We start from the raw sequence: 22,997 nt of genomic DNA, 5'->3' as shown, positions 1-22,997 counted from the left end.
TTCTCTGGTAGTAGAAACACTGGGAATTTTGTTTTATATTTGTTTTTCTACAATAAACATGTAAAAGTATATAAAAGCAAACTTTTAAGATGCTATTTATGAATATAATGGGAAAAACAATCTAGAATACCATATATTAAGTTCTTAGAACATTCACTATTGGCAGAAAATTATCTGAAGGACTGTTCTTTGCTAAAATTGGACATTAATACACAGTTGGCCTTTGCATGTAAAGACATTCCATATGTTACAGGGAAGTAGTTAAAAGAGGATATAGACTATGATTAGAAAAAATGTTCCTACTTCCATAAACACATACACTTTAGAGGAATGTAGTTTAGCCTTCTGGCAATAAAATTCTACATACTGAGTTAATAAATCACACCTATACTGACTATATTAAAAGACTCTTCTGTTTCAATTTAGCATAGGCATATTGGAAAGATCAAAGGATGTAACAGAAGACTTGAAATCACTGTGAACTGGACAAGCAGAAGCAGCTCTGAGCTTCAGAGTCCCTCTCTAGCAAATGGGGATAATACCTGTCCAACTATATTAATGGGAACTAGAATCATATGTGATTATCTAGGTTGACATCTCTTTGAATTATTAAGTTTGCTGACCTAAGGCACACCTCTGACTTCAAAGGCCATCACCAAAGATAATAAAGCTTACAGTTAAAAGGAAGCAAAGGATTCTCTTCGAAAAATAATCACCAAGATCCACAGTGAACCTGCTTTCATCCTTGGTTATCCTTAAAAATAACCCTCTTGTTAATCCTACCTATGCAGACATACATACATTCATGACTTTACAAACAGGAATTCCTATTTACAAGTAGAAATGCTAGTTGAACAAATGAGATATAAGGTCATAATGACAAAACCAGCAACTACGCATCATATAACATGTTGACTCTGCTAGGTTAAGCTGCTTTCTCAACATATAGCCAAGATTTAGGTACAGAAAATTCCATACCAATGCTACACAACATATTCAGATGCCACTGCTGCCTTAAAAAATGTTGCAGGTGCCAAGACAGCCAATAAAACGGAGACAGTCCAGCAGCTGGTATTAAAACATTACCCACTGAGATAATGAAAAAGACAAGAAGAAATCTCAGCAACCATCAAGAAACCAGAATTATCAAAATATCTAACAGAAGTATTCTGAATCATTTGCAAAGAAGCAAGAATATCTAGGGATTATATCCTAAAAATGACCCAAAAAAAAAAAAAAAAGTAACAATGAGCATGAAACGTCAATGACCCTGAAAGTGACCTACAGAAAACGCATCTGGGACACATGATGGAAAGCTGCTTAAAATAAACAAGCACACGTTTCAATACACAGCACTCATCATACTTAGAGGCTTCTTGTTCTTAAGAGATAAGAGAACTCTAATATGTATAAAATGGATAACTAATAAGAACCCGCTGTATAAAAAAATAAAATTCAAAAGTTAAAAGAGAGATAAGAGAACTCTATTTTTTTATAATTGATAATTTTTTAAAATTAAAAAGTTGGTTTAAGATTATTCTAAAACACGATTTAAGCACCAGACAGAACAAAATAATGATGAGAAAAGGTTTTAATGATAATATTTCATCTTTTTTCCTTTTAATTTATGTATTTCAACAAAGATAATCAACTTAGAGTCTGAAAATCCTTCAAATGTCACCTCTTTTCTATACTGTCTGATTTAGCCCCAGAGAGTCCTATTCTAGTCCTGTTCTGACCAGCAGAAGCCAAGTTTTGCTCACCTATTCTGAATGAGGTTCAAAAATACAAAACAGAAAAGTGCTAAGGCAGATAAATTGGGCTAATGTTTTACATATAAGAAAAATTAAGTTAGTTAAAGACATGTACCCTGTCACTCCATCCTTCCAGAGCTAGCAACCTGCCAGCTCTAGAAATATTCTTCCTTACTGTTGTAATTCACAGGATCTCTCTTTAGGCAGCAGTGCCATATTATGTGTTTTGACATGGGACAGTAACATGTTTCTCTGCATTAAACAAAAGAACTTCTTGAACAGCTAACGTACATTCATTTAAGACACTTCTGCGATTATATAAAATTATATATTCTCTTAAACAAAAAAACAAAGGTGACTCTTGTGCAGTCTTAAATGGAGTACAAAAAGAAAACAATAACAACAATTGTGACTCTCCAAGGGCACACCGAGAGTTGATATTTTTTAAAAAAAAGAGTTGATAAAAATGTTTATAAAATATGTTGCTTTATTTAAACTAAGAAAAATCCCAAACACATACATGCATCTTACAGACTAAGTTTTTCTGTCAATTCTATATACTTATAGTTTGCAACTAATCTGCTGGAATAATAAAAGTGAGTCATAATAAAAATATAAGTGAGTCATAATATAGTATTCTCTGGTTCAATCTTCTACCTCTTAAAGAGTGTCAGCACTTGCTTCTTAAAAACTTACGTTTCAAATGTGTTAAGGTAACATTTTCCTTTTCATTAGAGCAAAACTTTTCCTAACCATTCAGAATTGAGAAAAGTCTCCTTCCTCCTCATACAAAATGTTGTGTAAGTTAACTAAACTACAAAACTAACTTATTTTAAAAAGCATTCTGAACTAAACACTCTCAATACTTCAACTGAAACTTTCCACACGTATCATCAAATGGCTACAACATACCTTTTGTATACACTGGATATTCTTACCCACCTCATTTACACAATCCTTTTGAGGACAGCAGCAGCAATGAGAATTTACGATGACAAACACTGAACAAAAATCTCTCTTTGTAAAATCCATCAGAAAAGGCAAAATAGACTTGTTATAGTTAGAGGAAAATGAGGGGGGAAATATATAAGATGTAAATTGACAGAGTAACTTAGCCCACAGCATAAGCAAGGCAGACATCAAAATCAGGCTGAAGTTTCGTTTCTTGTTTAACACTAGCCATGCTTCCCCAACTCTCAGACATAAGTTTCCTCTGAGCCAACAATGTACTTATTCTAGATCGGCCCTTTAAACAAAACTACATGCCAAACAGCAAGGAAACTTAGTCTGCTACTCCTCCTCCTGCTTCTCCTCCAACAGCAGCAGATCCCTAAACAAGCAAAATAAGATTTTTTTTACTTGCTCAAAGCTCCACCCATTATGTCCACAGGTTCTGCCTCCTTGACATCAAAACCTACACCAGAAATCTGTTTATCTAAACACCCCCTTCCCCTTAATCATGTTGAAACTATGCTTTAAAAGAAAATGGGGAACGAATTCAATGACCAAAATGTAAACTAAGAATATACAGCCAAAAAAACACTGGACAAGGAAATCCCAATACTGGGAATGAGTTCCTAGTTCAACCTCTCATGCACCAAGTTTGTGTGACCTGGGCCATATTCCTTAAACTCACTTGAAAAGTGAGCATAATAGTTCTTGTTAACCTAATTTAAAAAGTGGTGACATTAAGGTAAACTGCCTTACCACTGTCTCATGGTACGTTAAAAAAAAATTAAATAGCTGTGAACAGCTTCTTATCACCCAGAAGTGGTAAGAATTTATCCTTCTCCGTTCCCTCCTATTATTAAAAGCCTCAATATGAAGATCTACCTAAAGACATTTCTATTTGCCAGGAAGATCTCATGGAGCCAAATGACTACTACTTTGATTTTCGTGATTAAGGAAAGGTTTTTCTTCATGCCATTAACAAAGATGGTAGAAAAAGCACTGTTCACTGCAATATTATAATGGATAACATAACAAAGTGCTATCCCTTGTAATTTGGTAAGCCTGAATCCCCATCAAGACAGTGGGTACTAAGGCTTTAATTACTCAGTAACAGGAGGATAAGGGCTTAGAAGTTATTTGGTAGGATTATTTCTACTCTAAAGGCTAGAAATGACTATTATTTCTAACAAGCTGTCTCAAAGTAGTTGCCACAGATCTCTTGCTCAACACAATTTGTCACTACAAAGTACACTAAGTAGGCAGTGTAGGATGCCAGCTATTGCTCATAAATACAGCAATGCGGTCCACCAATGCCTCTGACTTAAGTGTCTGACCAAAGCTGCTTAGGACTATGCTAAGCTAAATGAAAACAGAAGAGCCAGAAAACGGGCACCACGCTCCCTGCTTCAGAGGTTCATCAGACATAAACACATGAGTAGGTTTTTAAACTTTACTGTGCAACAAACAAAACCAAAAATGAGGTAGCTTTTTTTGGACAGTGGTATAATGTAGGCACAAATATCTAGATCTATGAAGATGAGCCTTTTTTTATATATCAAAAGAAAAGTTTTCAATGTATACAATAAAAATACCATTCACATACATATTAACAGTTTATATGTCTAAACTCTACTTCTTCCTTCTCTTCAAGTCAGTGCCTTTCTCTGGATTTCCTCCATTTCTTTCAATGGTATCATTATTTCCAGAATAGAAACCTTAGTCTTCTTGGATGCTTCTTCTCCCACAATATTTAAGTACTATTATTCTCTAGGAGCTCTTTAAACAATGAGAAATGTTTAAAACAGCTCATATATAGTTCTGCTGCTAGTACTCCTACTGCCCCTCCAAAAGCCAAAGATCTCTGGTTGGACAAAATGAGATTTTTACTGGCTTGTTACTTCTCAAAATCATTGCTTCTTCTGCATAACAACTGTGACCACCAAAATCCAGATTATCAACACCTCACCTCTTTAAACTTAGACCAATTTAAGATGGGTCTCACTGTTTCTATTCTCTCCAATTTGTATTTTACATTGTGGCCAGCTCAATCATCTGGCTTCATCTAATCATCTGACATTTAACCATTTCCAATCATCTGACATCATTTAACTCACAACACATTACTCAAATATGGTTAACAGTTCTCCACACCTACAAGATGACCACAGGATCACAGATCTAGAAAGAATCTGAGTTAGAGTCCCAACTTGTTCAAATGAGAAAACTGTAGATCAAAGAGATTAATGCCATGTCAAAGATGGAATTAATTCATTAATTCACTGGCATCTACGAGGTGTCATGTCCAGTCTAGTCTAGTATGTATAAGACACCTACTAGATTTACTGCATTACCTTCAGCACCTAGAATACAACAAATAGAGCCTATATTCTAGTGGGTAAGGGCCTAGTCAATGGTAAAGCAAAAACTAGAATCCAGATTCAACAATGTCTAGTTCAGTGTTACTTCTAGCCCACATTATAGTGCTTTTAATTTCCTTAATCTGGGGTGAGAAGCCCTCACAAGTCAACTTCTACCTACTTCTCTGCTCCTATCCCCCCCAAATAAGTCCAGCCAAATTAGTTACTTTTTCACTGAATACTTAATGCACATTTTCACAAGAATATTCTTTCTACTGCTCCCTTTTTCAGTCAACTGAGTCCTACCCTTCTTTCAAGGTATACCTCAAATCACACATAGAGAGAAGGTGGCAACTACAAAGTATCTGTATGAATCTTCTGGCATATAATTTATTTACAAGATACCAAGAAACTCAATACTATTATAATTTACTTAAGCACAGCAGAAACCATCTCTCTATATCCTATCAGTTTTTATTCTGTAGTCTAATGCTGTGTGAATTATAGATCAACATTCAGTTGGGATAAGTAAAACTAGCTTTTCTGTGAAATTCTGAAATAGGGATTTCACAATTGTTTTTTAGCACCGAAAATGTTGGGAATGATACCCAACTGTTTGGTTTAAGATTAATGGTCTGATTAAGACCCTTTAATATTAATCAAATCACAGGACAGTAATAGAATGACTTTGAAAATCATGCAAAATGTTCCTAAGATACACCCTATGATACACCAAGTTTTCTCTTATGTGTATAATTTAAATTTGTTGGATGGAAGTAGGAATAAAATTTATAAAGGAATCATTTCAACTAATTCCAGTGGATTTAGATCTCTGGGATATCACACACACACAAAAAATCCAACTGCTAAAGAAAAAAATACGAAGTTTTTCCCAACTTTTCAAACCCTATCTATAATTAGGAATCAGCTTCACTTGTTTCTGTAAAAAAAGTAGGGTGAAATGCAATCTGTTATATAAAAGCCAAAAGGAATTTCACCCCAACTGCTTTGATTCTGTTTTTCCCAGACAGAATGTTCAAACCTTGCAATCCAAAGGCTAATGGAATCAGTGACAAAGTCAAATTACACAAACAAAGTAATTAAAAATCCCCATTATTTCTAACTTGGTTGTTATGAGGCTGGATTCAGCCAGATTCTTACTGGTATGAACCATTAGTTTACAGGAATTTGAACATACCTTATGATCCCATTGGAAAACAAGCCTCTTCAAACTCCCTACCAAATCCAACTAGCTCTATCCAAGGAAATTAGCTGACCTCATGACTCCCCAAGGCTCATTACTCTCTGGATACATGAAAGCTTGTGTACTGCTCCAATCTCAAATGCACTATCCTCCACATAAAAAACTGATGCCACTGCTTACCATAGTTTCTATTCTTTTAATAGCAGACAAAAATTGTGCTAAGTACATTACTACTCTTATTTGGATCTTTTCATTGCCAATGGCAGAAAACTTCAAGATAAGTTTTTCTCTTTTGAACAGGGATCATGAACCCTGTTAAACAGGGGCTCAAACCTGTGACACCAATCTTAGACTTATGCTACCCACGTACCCTAAATTTCTTTTCCCTTGAAATCTAGGGAAAAAAGTTTACAAAACAGAAACAGGAAAAGGAAAACATTTTAAGGTTTGTATTAGTGTTATGTTAGAGATGCTTGATTTCTGACCCTACTATTAGTATTTCTCCTTCATGTCCTTGGGCAAAATGCTTAACCTCTGAATCTGTCTTCCCACCTGTAAAATGAAGGTATTATCTACTTATCAAAATACAAAAGATTAAAATAAGATAGTATATGTAAAGCACTTTGCAAGGTGATTGGCAAGAAGCAAGATGATAAATAAATGTGAGCTCATTTTCACTCATTTAAAACTTGGCTTTATTTTAAGTTCATTAAACACATTTTAAACACTGCTATTTGTTGAATGTTGCTAGGTAAAAGAATAGAACAAGAGACAACTTATTTCACTACTAAGCATGTCATAATGATGTTAATGGTAATAATGGCAATGCCTAATAAGTACTGACTGCTAACTGATTTAGGCACTTTTCTCATTTAATCCTCATTACCAGCTTAGGCTCAGAGAAGTTAATTAACTTGCCCAAGGTTTCAGCTAGGAAATGACATTGCTGGGATCTGAACTCAAGCAGACCCAACTCCAGAGCCCATTTCCTCCACAGGCAACATTGTGTCTCACTCCCTATAGTTCTGTATTCGTGTATTCATCTCGCAAACACTGACTGAGTGCCTATTACCTGCCAGGCTCTAAGCACTAGGAAAACAGCCAAGAACAACTCAAATAAAACCCCCACAACCCACAGAATTTATATTCTAATTGGGGCTTTAGATAAACACTGTTAGGCTGTGATAAAAGCCATGAAGAAAAATAAAACCATAGGGGATAGAAGTAAAGTGTGTGCACACCTAAGACTGTTTTAGATGGATGGGCAGGAAAGGCCTCTCTGAGACCTGAATGAAATGCATGTGCAGAACAATGACACACAACAGTTCTTTATCAGTGCACCATAGAATATAGTTATTAAGCCGGTACATTACCCATTTACCCCTTCACATTGGCACTTACACAGACAGGTTTAAATGCCCTCAGGTCACAGACTGACACTGTACTAGACATTTATGAATTCAGTACAGAATTTTGACATGAGCAGGGGACCTGGAATCAGAATAACAGAATAACTCTGTTATTTTCTAGATATGTAATCATGGGCTAGCCATCCTGGGCTTCAGATTTTTATTTTAAAGTGTAGACAACAGTAGTAGTAAACCACCCCCAATGAGGTTTGTTGGAAGAATTAAATTACATAATAATGCAAAGTGTTTAATGCGATGTCTGAGACATAGGATGTATATGTGTTAATATTTACACTGCTATCATCTGCTATTTACATGGCAGCTGTACCACTGCAAGGCCAGACATGTAGTAGTGAACTGGTCTACAGAGGAAAAAAACCCCTGTCCTTGAGACGCTCAGTTCTCATGGGGGGGGGGGGACAACAGTTAATATCAATATAATTATCATTATAGTATATTAATAAGACAGAGGTTGAGTATGATGGAAATACTGAAGGGGCAACAATATTGGCATGACTTTCTTCAAGAATCCTAGGACTTCCCTGGTGGCGCAGTGGTTAAGAATCCGCCTGACAATGCAGGGGACACGGATTTGATCCCTGGTCCGGGAAGATCCCACATGCCGTGGAGCAACTAAGCCCATGTGCCACGGCTCCTGAGCCTGCGCACCACAACTACTGAAGCCCACGCTCCCTAGAGCCTGCACACTGGAACTACTAAAGCCCATGCTCTGCAATAAAAGAAGCCACCACAATGAGAAGCCCGCACAGCGCAGCAAACAGTAACCCCTGCTCGCCACAACTAGAGAAAGCCCATGTGCACCAACGAAGACCCAACACAGCCAAAAAAAAAAAAAAAACCCTAGAAATATTTCTGGTAAAGAGCTCCAGATGACCGGGGTTACTGGCTCATTCCTTCATACAGATCTGCCTTAGCATCCCTGACACAGGCCAATAAAGCTCTCAATTTAAACCAACTTTCTCAGGAATACTGTCTCTGACTCTCTCAATGAGATCAAAACCCTGTACCTCATTATGTCTATAAAATCCACGTGCTTTATTATATTTACTACTTCAATGTTTACCTTCCCTACAAGAAGGTGAAAGAACACTGAAGCGTATATCTTGTTCACTGCTGTATCCTCAACCTGGCACACAGAAGACACCTAACTAATGGCTGTTAAGTAAGTGAATAATCGTTAAAATAAATTGAAAAGAAACTGAGAACTAGAGTTTATGATTCAACTGACTAGAGTTCTGTGATCTTCAAACCTGAAGAAGTAATCCTAGGCTGTTAAACACTCTTCTTTGTATCCCATTTCTAAGATAGTGCCAAACCCATAGGAGGCCTTGTGAGTTTAGGAGGGGGCAGTTCACTGACTACTATTGGTAAACAGGCGGAGCATAGTAGATCTGGGATGGAAACCAGGAATCTGGAGTGGCAGGGGGCAGTCTGCACTAGGGAGTTTGATGATCTCTCGATGGATAACCAAACATGTTTCCTTAATAAATGTGCAATCGTTAGGCAGACCAATGCTGACATATCCTTTAAAAAATTAGTTCAATTTACACCCAAAGCAAACTTAAGGGAAAGTACAATACTTCAAGGTGTATTTCAATAGAGTCACCACTAATGCTTATACAATCATATAAATCATTGTATAATCAAGGTAAACTCCCCACACATTTATCTCAGCACCCAAAACATGAGAAAAACTTCAGAAAATTAAAAAAGGACATAGCCCTTTTTATTCTTCACTGGAAGCCAGAAGATGGGAATGGAGGTTAGTGAAACCAAGACAGAGTTTCCCAGATAAGAAATATAATAACTGAAGTACAGAATAACGGACTGTAGATAATACAGAGCTCAGTTTTCACAGCTGAGAGGAAAAACAAAGAACAAGTAAATGCCTGCAGTATCCTCAGAGACCAAGGGTTCCAAAAGTTCCAACTGACTTAACTCCTCAAGCTTTTTATTCCAGCTTTTCCACGGCTTGACTTACTATTTTGCGTTTTTAAAAAGCAACTCTTGAATAGGCAGAAAAAAATGCAATTAAATAGGGTTAGATTTCTAAGTCAACTTGGTTGCTAGTAAAAAGGTTCCATGAACAATGGAACAAAAATTTATTCAAATAATGCTTGATATACAATATTTAGCCTTTTTTTTTTTAATTTAACCAAAAATAAGGTATACAGAACTGGAAGGGACCTGAGGTGATCACTGTTGTAGCTCACACTTCTCAAACTTTAATGTACACACAAATCATCTTTGGATCTTGTAAAATGCTGGTTTTGACTCAATCCGTCTGGGACGCGGCCAAAGTTTTACATTTTTATAATAACAAGTGTCCTAGGATGCCAATTCTGCTGGTTGTGGGGACTGCACTTTGCACAGCAAAGATCTCAATAGTGATTTGAGAACTGATGGAAGAGCATGTGAATAGATGACTTTTTCAAATGCCTTTCTAGTCCTGGAATTTTGACTCTATTAAAGTTATTGTTTTCTGCTCTAGTTGTACCAAACAGCTTTTCCCATTCTACAAAAATATATTGTATATGTACATATATAAACTGTATCAGTTTCTACTTGCTACTATTCAATTCCACGTTAGTAGGATAATTTTAGTATTTCTAAGGTGACCTTATTTTGCAGGGTAAACTCAACTGTCCCAAATTGACATAGTGTCTAACTTGACTATATCTGGGATTCCTTTAATTGAATCATTTATTCTTCAAAGTATCACTGAGTGCCTACAATGTGCCATATGCTATGCTACAAACACAAAACTATAAACAAAGATTTAATAAGTCGGGCTCTAGGACAATACCTTTTAAAACACTGTATATTTCATCCTTCCTGTTCCCAATTCCTCTCCAGAGGTGAGGGTGGCTATAGGTTCAAACAGTTTAAACAATGAGAAAAGGAGGAAGAAACTACAGAAATAGAAAGAAATAAAACCTGTTGAACATTAAAAATGTGCTACATTCATACAATGCAATATTATTCAGCTACAAAAAGGACTGAAGTACTGATTCATGCTAAAACATGGATAAACCTTAAAAATGGTTACGCTAAATCAAAGCATAACACAGAAACAAAGTGTAACACAAAAGGCCACATATTTTATGATTCTATTCGTATGAAATGTCCACAACAGGCAAATCAAATCCATAAAGACAGAGAGTAGATTAGTGCTTGCCAGGGGCTGGGTGGAAGAGGAATGTGGAGTGACTGCTAACAGGTGTGCGGTTTCTTTTTTGGGGTGATGGAGTGGCATTAGTGGTGTCGACTGCAGAACACTGTGAATACACTAAAACCCACTGAATTTTACACCTTCAAATGATTTAAATGGAGAATTTCATGGTATGTGAATTTTATCTTAAAAAAGAAAAAAAACACAACCCATTGACAAACTGAAAAAAGGGTAAATACTACACTAAGACTATGGAAACAGTGATATTGGTCTTTCTAGGGTCTATTAAACTAACGCCAAACACTTTTTTCATTTGAGAAGGGGATTTTCTTCTCAAGTGAGCTGGAGTTTGTGTTTGCAAATAAAGATTCATTTGTTGATTAGACAGTATCTCAAATGCATTATCTTAAAAATCAAATTAATTTGTTTTCTTTACTTTTATCAAATTATTGCTTATATAAACTTTTATCTGATTTTATGGCAGTGCTGTGTCTGACAGTCTGAAGCCAAAGAACACTGCTTTTAGCCCTGAGCCTCCGGTGAGTAGATTTAATCAATAGGGTTTACACTATTTTTCACCTACTCATCCTATACAGTCATTATATTTAACCAGTTAAACATATTTGGTGGGTAAGGTATAAAACAAGGTAAAATTTAATACAGGTCACCCATAAATTCTGCATTAAAAAACAAAACAGGGCTTCCCTGGTGGCACAGTGGTTGAGAGTTCGCCTGCTGATGCAGGGGACGTGGGTCCGTGACCCGGTCCGGGAAGATCCCACATGCCGCGAAGCGGCTGGTCCCGTGACCCGTGGCCGCTGGGCCTGCGTGTCCGGAGCCTGTGCTCCGCAACGGGAGAGGCCACAACAGTGAGAGGCCCGCGTACAGCCAAAAAAAAAACAGTCCTACCATATAATTTATAACTTTATTTCTTTAAATAGCAGAGTTATTTTTTAGACTTCATTTTACATAAAGAAACTAAAATTCCATGATCCCTCGAGATATTTTAAGTAAAAACCTTTATTTGTTTAGAGAAATAGTCAGGAATTGAATTCACAAGATTAATTAGAGACACCTATCACTAGACAACCCGGTAATGCCTAGGCAGTGTCTCTAACAGCAAAGCACTGTCTGATGGTTCACAACAAAATCTACCAAGTTTCAAAGTAGAAATATTGCAAGACCCACAAGAAGGCTGGTGGCTGAGAGACAGTAGAGAATGTTTAAATATATGGCTATCTGATGGATACTTCATTCTTCTGGTCTATTCACTATCAAAACATTCAGTACTGCTGGAAGGTAAATAAAAGATATTTGTTAATAAGTCTTTGTGTTTAAAATCCAGAATGATCACCTCAAGCAGTAGTACTGGGTTTAAGATGCTATTTATTCTTAGGCAATAGAAAGAATAAATATGGCCAGTGAAAAATGGGTGTTACATTAAAACCTGTTATGTTTTCGCCACAGAATTAAAGTGATAGTTCTACTCTTAACAGAGAGAAAAGACTGCCCACAAATTATCAGAGCTAATAATTTAAGTAACTACTTGCTCACACTGAGATTCTCCTGCCTACTCCAAGTACAGAGGCTAATAGCATTCTAGTAGAACATTATCACCACTTTTGCAGATTAGAAATTAGTTACAGTACTCTTCAGAGGAGAATTTTTTAAGAAGTTCTGGTGTCATGTGTTTGATTTTTTCTTGAATTTTTGAAATTTATTTATTTTTTTATACAGCAGGTTCTTATTAGTTGTCCATTTTATACATATTAGTGTATATATGTCAATCCCAATCTCCCAATTCATCCCACCCCACCCTGCCACTTTCCCCCCTTGGTGTCCATACGTTTGCTCTCTACATCTGTGTCTCTATTTCTGTCCTGCAAACCGGTTCATCTGTGCCATTTTTCTAGGTTCCACATATATGTGTTAATATACGATATTTGTTTTTCTCTTTCTGGTGTCATGTGTTTAGAATCGGAGTCAGCAACATTCTCCGTTAAGAGCCAAACAGTACATAATTTAGGATTTTTGAACCACAGAGCCTGTTGCAATTACTCAACTCTGCCACTGTAATATGTGAAAACAGACATAGATAATACAGAAACAAATAAGTGGCTGTGTCATTACTTTCTTCATGGACACTGAAATTTGAATTTCATATAATTTTCATAGGTCATCACATATTATTCTTCTTTTGGTTTCCCCCTCAACCATTTAGGAATGTGAAAAGAATTCTTAGCTCATGGCTGTACAAAAATGGGTAGGAGGCTGGATTTGGCCCATGGATCATAGTTTGCTAATCCCTGGTTTAGAGTGTGATGGAGTGAAGAAGTTATAGACAGTAAGTTAGTAAATAAATTACACAAACCATTTTACGTACAAACTGTATATTTTATAGTCCTAAAATTTAATGTATTTAACCTCTTAATCAGGTTTAATATTCAGTTTGATCTCCTTAAGAAGATATGTATTTACAAAGGGTATTTTCACATTATTATTGTTTTCATAAATATTAGGTGGAAAAGAACACGTTAGCTTAATTGAATTCAAATTCATAAAGAAAATCAATCTCTTGTCCATCCACTTTGGCCATCTCTACTTTAACTCCTTATTTCAGTCTATCGGTTATTCCTTCAGATTAGTGCAATAGCCACTTAACTGGGTTTTCAGCTTTTTAGTGTTTCCTCATAAATCCATCCTCCACTCTGCAGCCAGAAAACTCTTTTAAAAATTTAAGTCTGATCTTATGACACCTACCAAGTCTTTTTTTTGGGGGGGACAGGGGGCGGGGGCTGCACCTCGTGGCCTGTGGGATCTTAGCTCCCCGACCAGGGATTGAACTCAGGCCCTTGGCAGTGAAGGCACGAAGTCCTAACCACTGGACCGCCAGGGAATTCCTACGACACCTACCAAGTCTTATAGCGGCTGCAATGGTTCCCCCAGTGCTCAAGTATAGTCTAAACTTTCACTTTCCTCCCTTATCCCTTGTCTCTTCTTTTTCCTGTTTTCAAACTGTAGACATACAAAGATTTTTCACATGCAACTCTTAGTCTTTCCCTATTTATTTACATAATTTTCCTAACCTGTCCAAACTCAATTAGGCACTACTTTATGTGCTTCTGTTACATACCTATCCCTAGAATAACTGCTTTTATACACTATGGTAACTGTCTGGTTTACTTGTTTGTTCTCCTTTGCCTAGTAATAAGCTCTTGAGAGACAGGTTTGTGTTTTACTTAACTATAATATTCAATACCTAGGATCTAGAAAGAAGTCTGGAACATAATAGAGACTTAAATATTTGTTGGATGAACCCATGAAAGAAGAAGTCTGGAACATAATAGAGGATCTAGAAAGAAGTCTGGAACATAATAGAGACTTAAATATTTGTTGGATGAACCCATGAACTGTTACGGGTTGAACTGCGTCCCCCGCCCGCCCCCCCCACAAAAGATATGTTAAAATTCTGATCCTCAGTTTCTCAGAATGTGACCTTATTTGGAAATAGGATCGCTGCAGGTATAATTAGTTAGAATGAGGTCAACCCGGAGCTGGGTGGCCACAGCTCAATCTGACCAGTCCTTATAAGAAGAGGAGACACGAGACACAGATGAGCGGTGAACTCCATGTGATGCTTTCTAGTGTTGTTCCCTTTTGCACGGTTTGATGTTATACAGCTTCTTAGCCTAAGATCACCAGTCAGTTAGGACAAGACTTACACTGGTCACTCGACGGTAGATCTGTGCAGCATTTTGGCACTCGGAGTAAGGGTATTCAGATGTGGCCATCTCAAGCATGCACATCCCAAAAGCATAAACGTCAACGGATTCATCATATTTCTCTTCATACATCTCAGGGGCCATGAACTCTGGGGTACCTTAAATTAAAAGAATGATTCAGACTCAGTGTGAGGAGAAGCTGCGATTCATGGGGAGGGCAACAGCAGAGGGGTTGACCTGTGAGAGAGAAGAAAGTGGAAGTGGGTAAGAGGTGAGGGAGGAAAAAGAAAGAAAGGTAGGTAGGTGGTGGGGGGAGAGGAAAGAAATCGTCTTAGTCTGTTCCATCAAATATGTTATAGATCTTACACTACAACTCCTTTATAAAAGCTGGCGTAGGATCAAGTGTCTATTTATTTACTGTTTCAAATGGATTAGTGTTATACAATGTCAAAATAGAGCCTTGCATAAAAGATAAACTGATATATTGAAAACAAACGGAAGGAAAAGGTAAGAGACTACTGAGGAATAAAGCAGATATAATGCCATCTACCTGTAAGACAGGATGATGGGTTAAAAAAGATCAAAATCCTTGTCTGCCCCCTACTGTATGGTAGCTGTAAGGTTAACATTCATATAATAGCTAGTCTCTTGCCATTAACATTCCATCTGATCAGTTTCACTTTTAAGGCGGCTTTTCAGTAAAAAACAGATATTCAATACATTTTTAAAACGGTAAAATAAACTGTAATTGTCTATAAAGGCCACTCACCAGAGCCCTTTTCTTCACACACTTACCACCCCCCCCTGCAGTACACAAACCTACTGCAGATGTAAGAAGTGTAGTGAGGCACATCCTATAGACACACACACAAATAATTCGGTCTGCACTTGAGTTCTCAGACTGAATTATGAGCATAGAGTGAGTGTATGATTCCACACACCAGGTTTCCAATGTTTCCAAAGAAATTAAGCCCGAATACCTCAAATTATAGGACATTTCTAAGAACAGGCTTGCACACTATGGTTTAAACAAAAAAAGAAATAAGAAAAAACCCTCTTGGGACAGAGATTAAGATGCCAAAGACAATCAAAGAACTGTTTCCTATAAGGAGGGCAAAAAGGAAATTCATCTTTAAATAACTCTTCCCAGGAACACTATTTTGTAAGGATGTGCAAATTACTGGTGTTCAATGTTTTTCTTACTAAAACATAGGATTCTAGCCCACTTAAAAATGAATGGCTTGGGATTCCCTGGTGGCGCAGTGGTTGAGAGTCTGCCTGCCGATGCAGGGGACACGGGTTCGTGCCCCGGTCCGGGAGGATCCCACATGCTGCGGAGTGGCTGGGCCCGTGAGCCATGGCCGCTGAGCCTGCGCGTCCGGAGCCTGTGCTCCGCAACGGGAGAGGCCGTAACAGTGAGAGGCCCGCGTACCACAAAAAAAAAAAAAAAGAATGGCTTTCTTGCTGTTGTTATTGTCATCACCTTTGGGGAGAGTAGAGTGTTTGTGAAGATTTCAAGTTTTCAAATTGTCATACCCTCCTCAGAAAGTGAAAGCTTATAAAATAATCAGCATTAAATTATTTTTCCAGCTACAACTCTCAACAGTTAAAGGCTGAAAGGACAGAAATGTTGTATAGATCGGTGATTCTCAAGAATGATGATTTGCCCTATAGGGGACATCTAGCAATGTCCAGAGACATTTTTGGTTGTAACAACTGGGGGGAAGTGGGCAAGGGGGCATGCTACTGGCATCCAGTGAGTAGGACCAGGGATGCTGCTAAATCATCTTACAATGAACAGGTCAGTCCTTACAACAAAGAGCTGGCCAACCCGAAGTGTCAATAGTACTGAGGCTGAAAACTGTTTCAGGTATATCTTCTGAAGAGTAGGAGTTAAAAAAAAGTTGATAATGAACCATCATATTTTCACATTTTAAAATAAAGTTTTAATAGGCAGATATTTTTGAATATACATCTATCCAACAGACTTCTTCAGAAACTAAATTATATATAAATTCAATTTCTTTTATGGGGAAAGTAACATACTTTATCTGTTATATAAGTAAGTATATGATACTAAGTATCAATGAAATGACTCAGTAAGGTTAACAATTATTACATAATGTTTTGTAGGCAAAGTTCACCTTACTTCTCTTCATATAACTTTACAAAACAACAATGGTCTTCAAGATGATTCTAGAGGCAAAGAAAGAGAGAACTCCACATCACTTCCTGGGTTCAAGCTCTGAATTTCTGAAGGTTTATTTCACATAATAAAAGCTCTGACAAGGTCAGGTTTCTAAATAAAAGGAATGTCAGAAAGCCAGTGAGACTGCAAGGTACACCTGAAACATACCTATCACACTCTTGGCAAAAGAAGCCCGCTTCAGGGTTGCCAGACCTAGGTCTCCAATCTTGACTGAGCCTGTAGGGCCAGTGATAAAGATGTTGTCACACTTAAGATCCCGGTGAATAATAGGTGGAGTTCGAGTATGAAGAAACTGAAGTCCTTTAAGAATCTGACGGCACCAGCTTCTCAGAACTTTGATCTTCATCACCTTAAACCTTTTCAGGTACCTAGAAAAGGCAAGGTACACCAAACAGGTTATCAATGATATGCATTTATTACTTTGAAGAATTCCATTAAATTCTAGCATATCTGAGATGGGAATATCAAGTTCAGAATATTAAGATTCAGTATGCTTAGGTTAGTGCTACTTTTAGTAAGGTTAAAGGGGATAGGATAATAAGTAGTTGGCAAGCAAATTCTGATAACAAAGCACAAAAAATAAATTCCTTAAAATTAGATCACTGCTAAAATGATTTAAAAGTTAAGAGGCAGAGTTCGACTTCTGGTAATGGTGAAGCAACTCTTATTGGATGCAGATATAATTATAAACTCTAGTAAATACACACACACACAACTACTCGAAAGCTCTGGAGGAATCAAAATCAGGCATAAACTGGAAGGGAGTACACACGAGGGAAAAGGGAAAGCACTAGTCTGTGGGGGTCGCTCAAACCTGGACTGAAACCTGGAGCATTACTGGCTGAGGAATGAATACGAGGATAGAGTTCAAGATTACCTCAGGGTCTAGAACAATGCTATTCAACAGAACTTTCTACAATGACAGTCTGTCCAATACAATATTCACTAGACAAATAAGAATATTCTTTTTTTTTTTTTCCGGTATGCGGGCCTCTCCCATTGCGGAGCACAGGCTCTGGACGCACAGGCTCAGCGGCCATGGCTCACGGGCCCAGCCACTCCGCGGCATGTGGGATCCTCCCAGACCGGGGCACGAACCCGTGTCCCCTGCATAGGCAGGCAGACTCTCAACCACTGCACCACCAGGGAAGCCCAAGAATATTCATATTTAAATGAATTAATTAAAATAAAAAATTTTCATTTCCCAGCTGCACTAGTCACATTTCAAGTGCTCAACAACTGCATTGTAGCAAGTGGCTACCATTTTGGATGGTGCAGATTACAGAACATTTCCATCACCACAGAAAGTTCTGTTGGACAGCAGAGATCTAAAAAGTGAAGGAGGCAGGGCGGGGGGCTGGAGGGTGGGGGTGGTGTGTAATTCCAGAAAGGAGGTACAGGGGCTTCCCTGGTGGCGCAGTGGTTAAGAATCCACCTGCCAAGGCAGGGGACACAGTTCAAGCCCTGGTCCGGGAAGATCCCACATGCCGCGAGCAACTAAGCCCATGCGCCACAACTACTGAGCCTGTGCTCTAGAGTCCGTGAGCCACAACTACTGAGCCCACGCACCGTAACTACTGAAGCCCTAGTGTCTAGAGCTGGTGTTCCGAAACAAAAGAAGCCGCTGCAATGAGAAGTCCGTGCACCGCAACAAAGAGTAGCCCCCCGCTCGCTGCAACTAGAGAAAGCCCATGTGCAGCAATGAAGACCCAATGCAGCCAAAAGATAAATAAATTTTTTTTAAAAAAGGAGGTATAGGGCTTCCCTGGTGGTGCAGTGGTTGAGAGTCCGCCTGCCGATGCAGGGGACATGGGTTCGTGCCCCGGTCCGGGAAGATCCCACATGCCGCAGAGCGGCTGGGCCCGTGAGCCATGGCCGCTGAGCCTGCGCGTCCGGAGCCTGTGCTCCGCAACGAGAGAGGCCGTAACAGTGAGAGGCCCGCGTACCGCAAAAAAAAAAAAAGGGGGTATAGAAGGGCATCTCCAAATTCTGTATATTCACTCTGCCTAAATCTCTGGCTGACCTCTGAAATATGTGTGTGTGTAGCAGAGTCCAAGCAGCCAGCTAATGTTAAAAGAACAGGACAGAGATTTCTGATTAACTGAGTTCTGACGCTATTTTATCTGGAAATATTCAGGGAAAAAATGAAGAGCACTGATGGTAAATATAAAAGACTACATTTTCCTATTACTATCTTTATGTTACATATGACTACTTAAAGGAAAATCTATAACATTGTATTACAGGATCTAAACAATAAATGTAACATATGAAAATTATAGCATAAAGTATAAGTACTAGAAATACATGGGCCTATATTTTTGCAAGTTTCCTTTATTTTACATGAAATTGTACAGTATCAAGCATGTTGTGAGAAGTTAAAGATATAAATGCAGTATCTAAAGCAGCCACTAAAAAAGATATTTCAAATGCACACACACACACACACACACACACACACACACACACACACACACACACACAAGTGGAGTTTAACCAAAAAGCTAATACAGAAACTAATACAAAACCTTAAAAATAAATTAAAAAATGAAATTCTGCTTCACTTGGGTGGGATATGAGGTAATTAAAGAAAACTAACGGTGAAAGTTGGTTTTATGGTTTAAAAAATATATATAAAAACAGAGTTACTTCTGGAGGGTGAGGAAAGGGCTGCCTGGAAAGGGCTGCCTAGGAAGAGGTTTAAGGGCATGTATTGAGATGATGGAAATGTTCTATATCTTAACGGTTTCAATTACACGAGTGAGGTATCACATTAATAGGACAAAGGGGAAAACAACATGATCATTTCAATTCATGCAGAAAAGGCATCAGACAAAATCCAACACCTTCCCATGATAAAAAAAAAATACTCAAACTAAGAATAGTAGAGAATATATTCAACATGATAAAGAGCATTTATGAAAAACCCACAGCTATACTACAGTGGTGAAACACTGAAAGCTTTCCCATTAAGACTGGGAATAAGACAAGAATAACCACTGCTCTTCAGTGTTGTACTAGAAACTCTAGCCAGATTAATTAGGCAAGAAAAAGAAAGGTACCCAAATTGGAAAGGAAGAAGTAAAACTCCCTCTATTTGCAGATAACAAGATCCTATATATAGAAAATTCTAAAGAATACATACAGACATGCACACACAAGTAGAGTTAATAAACGAATTCAGCAAAATTGCCAGCGTACAAGATCAACACGCACAAATGAGTTGTGTTGTACACCCCAACAATTAACAACCTGAAAAGGAAAGCAAGAAAACAATTCCATTTGCAACAACATCCAAAAGAATAAAATACTTAGGAATAAATTTAACCAAGGAAGTGAAAGATTTATACACCAAAAACTAGAAAACACTGTTGAAAGAAATTAAAGGACACCTAAATAAAATGGAGAGATGGGTTCATGGATTGGAAAACAATATAGTGAAGATGGCAATATTAGCCACAGTGACCCACAGATTCGATATATCTATGGATAGATTTGATTATATCTACAGATGCAATCAAAATTCTAGCAGACTTTTTGCAGAAATGGAAAGCTAATCCTCAGGTTCATACGGAATTACAAGGGGCCCCAAATAGCCAAAACAATATCAAAAAAGAAGAACAAAATTGGAGAACTCACTTTTTCCAATTTCAAAACATATCACAAAGCTAGGTTTTGTAGTATTAAAACAGTGTGGTACTAGCATAAGGATAGATACATAGAACAGTGGAATAATATGGAGGGTCCAGAAATAAACCCACGCATCTATGGTTAAATGATTTTTGACAGGGGTGTCAAGATCATTCAACAGGGAAAGAATAGTCTCTTCAACAAATGGTGCTGGGACAAACTGGATATCCACATGCAACAGAATGGAGTTGGATCCCACACCTCACACATACACAAATGTTAACTCAAAAACTGGAACGATCTAAATAAAAGAGCTAAGCCTATAAAACTCTTAGAAGAAAAAATAGGAGTAAAACTGCATGGCCTTGGTTTTGGCAATGGATTCTTAGATATAACCCTAAAGGCACAAGCAACTAGGGAAAAAAAAACAGATAAACTGGACTTAATCAAAATATAAAACTTTGTGCATCACATGACGTCATTAAGGAGTGAAAAGAATATATAGAATGGGAAAAATATATTTACAAATCATGTACCTGATAAGGGTTTAGCTTACAGAATATATAAAGAACTCTTACAACTCAACAAAAAGACAAACAACCCAATTTAAAAATGGACAAAGTGGGCAAAGAGTTGAATAGACATTTCTCCAAAGATGTACAACATGCACATGATAAGATGCTCAACATCATTACTCTCTAGGGAAATGCAAATCAAATGAGATACCATGTCACAGCCAGCAAGATGACTATTAAAAAACCAAAAACAAACAAACAAAAAAACCAAGTGTTGGCAAGAATATGGAAAAATTGGAACCCTTATTCATTGCTAGTGGGAATGTAAAATGGTTCAGCCATTGTGGAAAACAGTTTGGTGGTTCCTCAAAAAGTTAAACACAGAATTACCATATGACTCAGCAATTCTACTCAAAGGTATATACGTATCTAAAAGGCATGAAAACAGGTACTCAAATAAGCACTTGTACACAAATGTTCATGTGGAAACAGCCCAAATGTCTATCAATAAGTGAGTGGATAAACAAATTGTGGTATATCCACGAAATATTATTTAGTCATAAAAAGGAATGAAGTACTGATACGTGCTACAACATGAACCTTGAAAACATGGTAAGTGAAAGTAGCCAAACACAAACATGTATTTTATATTCCATTTATATGAAATACCTTGATCAGATAAATCCTTAGAGACAGAAAATAGTTGGTGGTTGCCAAAGGCTGGTGCAAAGGAAGAAAGGGGAATTGTTTAATGGGTTTTAGTTTTGCAAGATGAAGAATTCTCAAGATTGGTTACACAGCAACATGAATATATTTAACTAAACTATACACTTAAAAATGATAAAGGGCTTCCCTGGTGGCACAGTGGTTAAGAATCCGCCTGCCAATGCAGGGGACACGGGTTCGAGCCCTGGTCTGGGATGATCCCACACGCTGCGGAGCAACTAAGCCCGTGTGCCACAACTACTGAGCCTGCGTGCCACAGCTACTGAAGCCCGCGCGCCTAGAGCTGGTGCTCCGCAACAAGAGAAGCCACGGCAATGAGAAGTCCGCACACCGCAAAGAAGAGTAGCCCTCACTCGCTACAACTAGAGAAAGCCCGCACGCAGCAACAAAGACCCAACACAGCCAAAAATAAGAATAAATAAAACAAATTTTTTTAAAATGATTAAGATGGTAAATTTTATATGTTTTTACCAGAGTAAAAAAAAAATGCCCATCTATAAATCCTAGAGATCAGCTAGTCCACTTATTTTACACATGGAGAACTGAGGGCCAGAGAAGGGGATCTACTTGCCCTAAATCACAGCTGGTCAAAGTCAGAGCAGAGAGCAGACTCCTACTCTAAGTCTAGTGCTTTCTACTTTACCTCTTGCTGCTTTTGCTTTGAGGCTCAGAAACTGAAACAGACAATGATGGGGAAAAAAGAACTTTAAACTTAAAAGAAAATGGTTAGAACCTTAGATCATGTGCAATTAAAGAGAAAATATACTACGTGGGAAGGGTAATGGGGAGTAACTGCTTAATGGGTATGGGGTGTTCTTTTAAGGTGATGAAAATGTTTACGAACTTGACAGATGTGGTTACACAACATTGTAAATGTAATAAATGTCACTGAACTGTACACTTTAAAAAGGTTAATTTTATATGAATTTCATCAAAACTTAAAAAAAAAACTAACTTTATTTCTATCTACTGACAGACTACTGACAACCCACCAAGTATTCAAACCAGAAAAAGAATATCAAGATGCAGATATACAAACAACTACTACCACAGAATTTTCCTTAATTCATTCAAATATTTATCAAGTTTCAGGCACAGTGCTAGGGAGCACAGTCTAGGAAAAGAAACAGGCATGTGAATAACAAGAAGCGTGGACGACTAGCATAAAGATGCTGCCATAAATATTAGAAAAGTTGGATGGGAAAATTAGAATGTGGAGGAGGGAAATAATCTGTTGGCTTTTCAACATGTTAATTTTGAGCATCCAAGAGCATCCGGGATTTTCTACATCCAGGAAATACAAGACTATGTTTCAAAGATCTGAGAT

General features: G+C 37.7%; 1 protein-coding gene across 19 annotated transcripts in view; it reads right to left on the bottom strand.

Annotated features, from left to right (window-relative positions):
• WNK1 (WNK lysine deficient protein kinase 1) overlaps window positions 1-22,997 on the bottom strand; it is a 136,210-nt gene that overhangs the window by 50,174 nt on the left and 63,039 nt on the right. For all 19 annotated transcript variants that reach the window (XM_033867230.2, XM_033867235.2, XM_033867231.2 and 16 more), the window contains exons 3-4: window positions 16,947-17,167; window positions 14,591-14,748 (exon numbers count right to left, since the gene is read on the bottom strand). In XM_033867230.2, coding sequence (XP_033723121.1) covers window positions 14,591-14,748; window positions 16,947-17,167 — 379 coding nt within the window. The remainder of the gene's footprint in view (window positions 1-14,590; window positions 14,749-16,946; window positions 17,168-22,997) is intronic.

The sequence above is a fragment of the Tursiops truncatus genome, chromosome 11 (assembly GCF_011762595.2).
Source record: "Tursiops truncatus isolate mTurTru1 chromosome 11, mTurTru1.mat.Y, whole genome shotgun sequence".
Taxonomy (NCBI): Eukaryota; Metazoa; Chordata; class Mammalia; order Artiodactyla; family Delphinidae; genus Tursiops; species Tursiops truncatus.
This window is presented reverse-complemented; position numbering and strand designations above follow the sequence as displayed.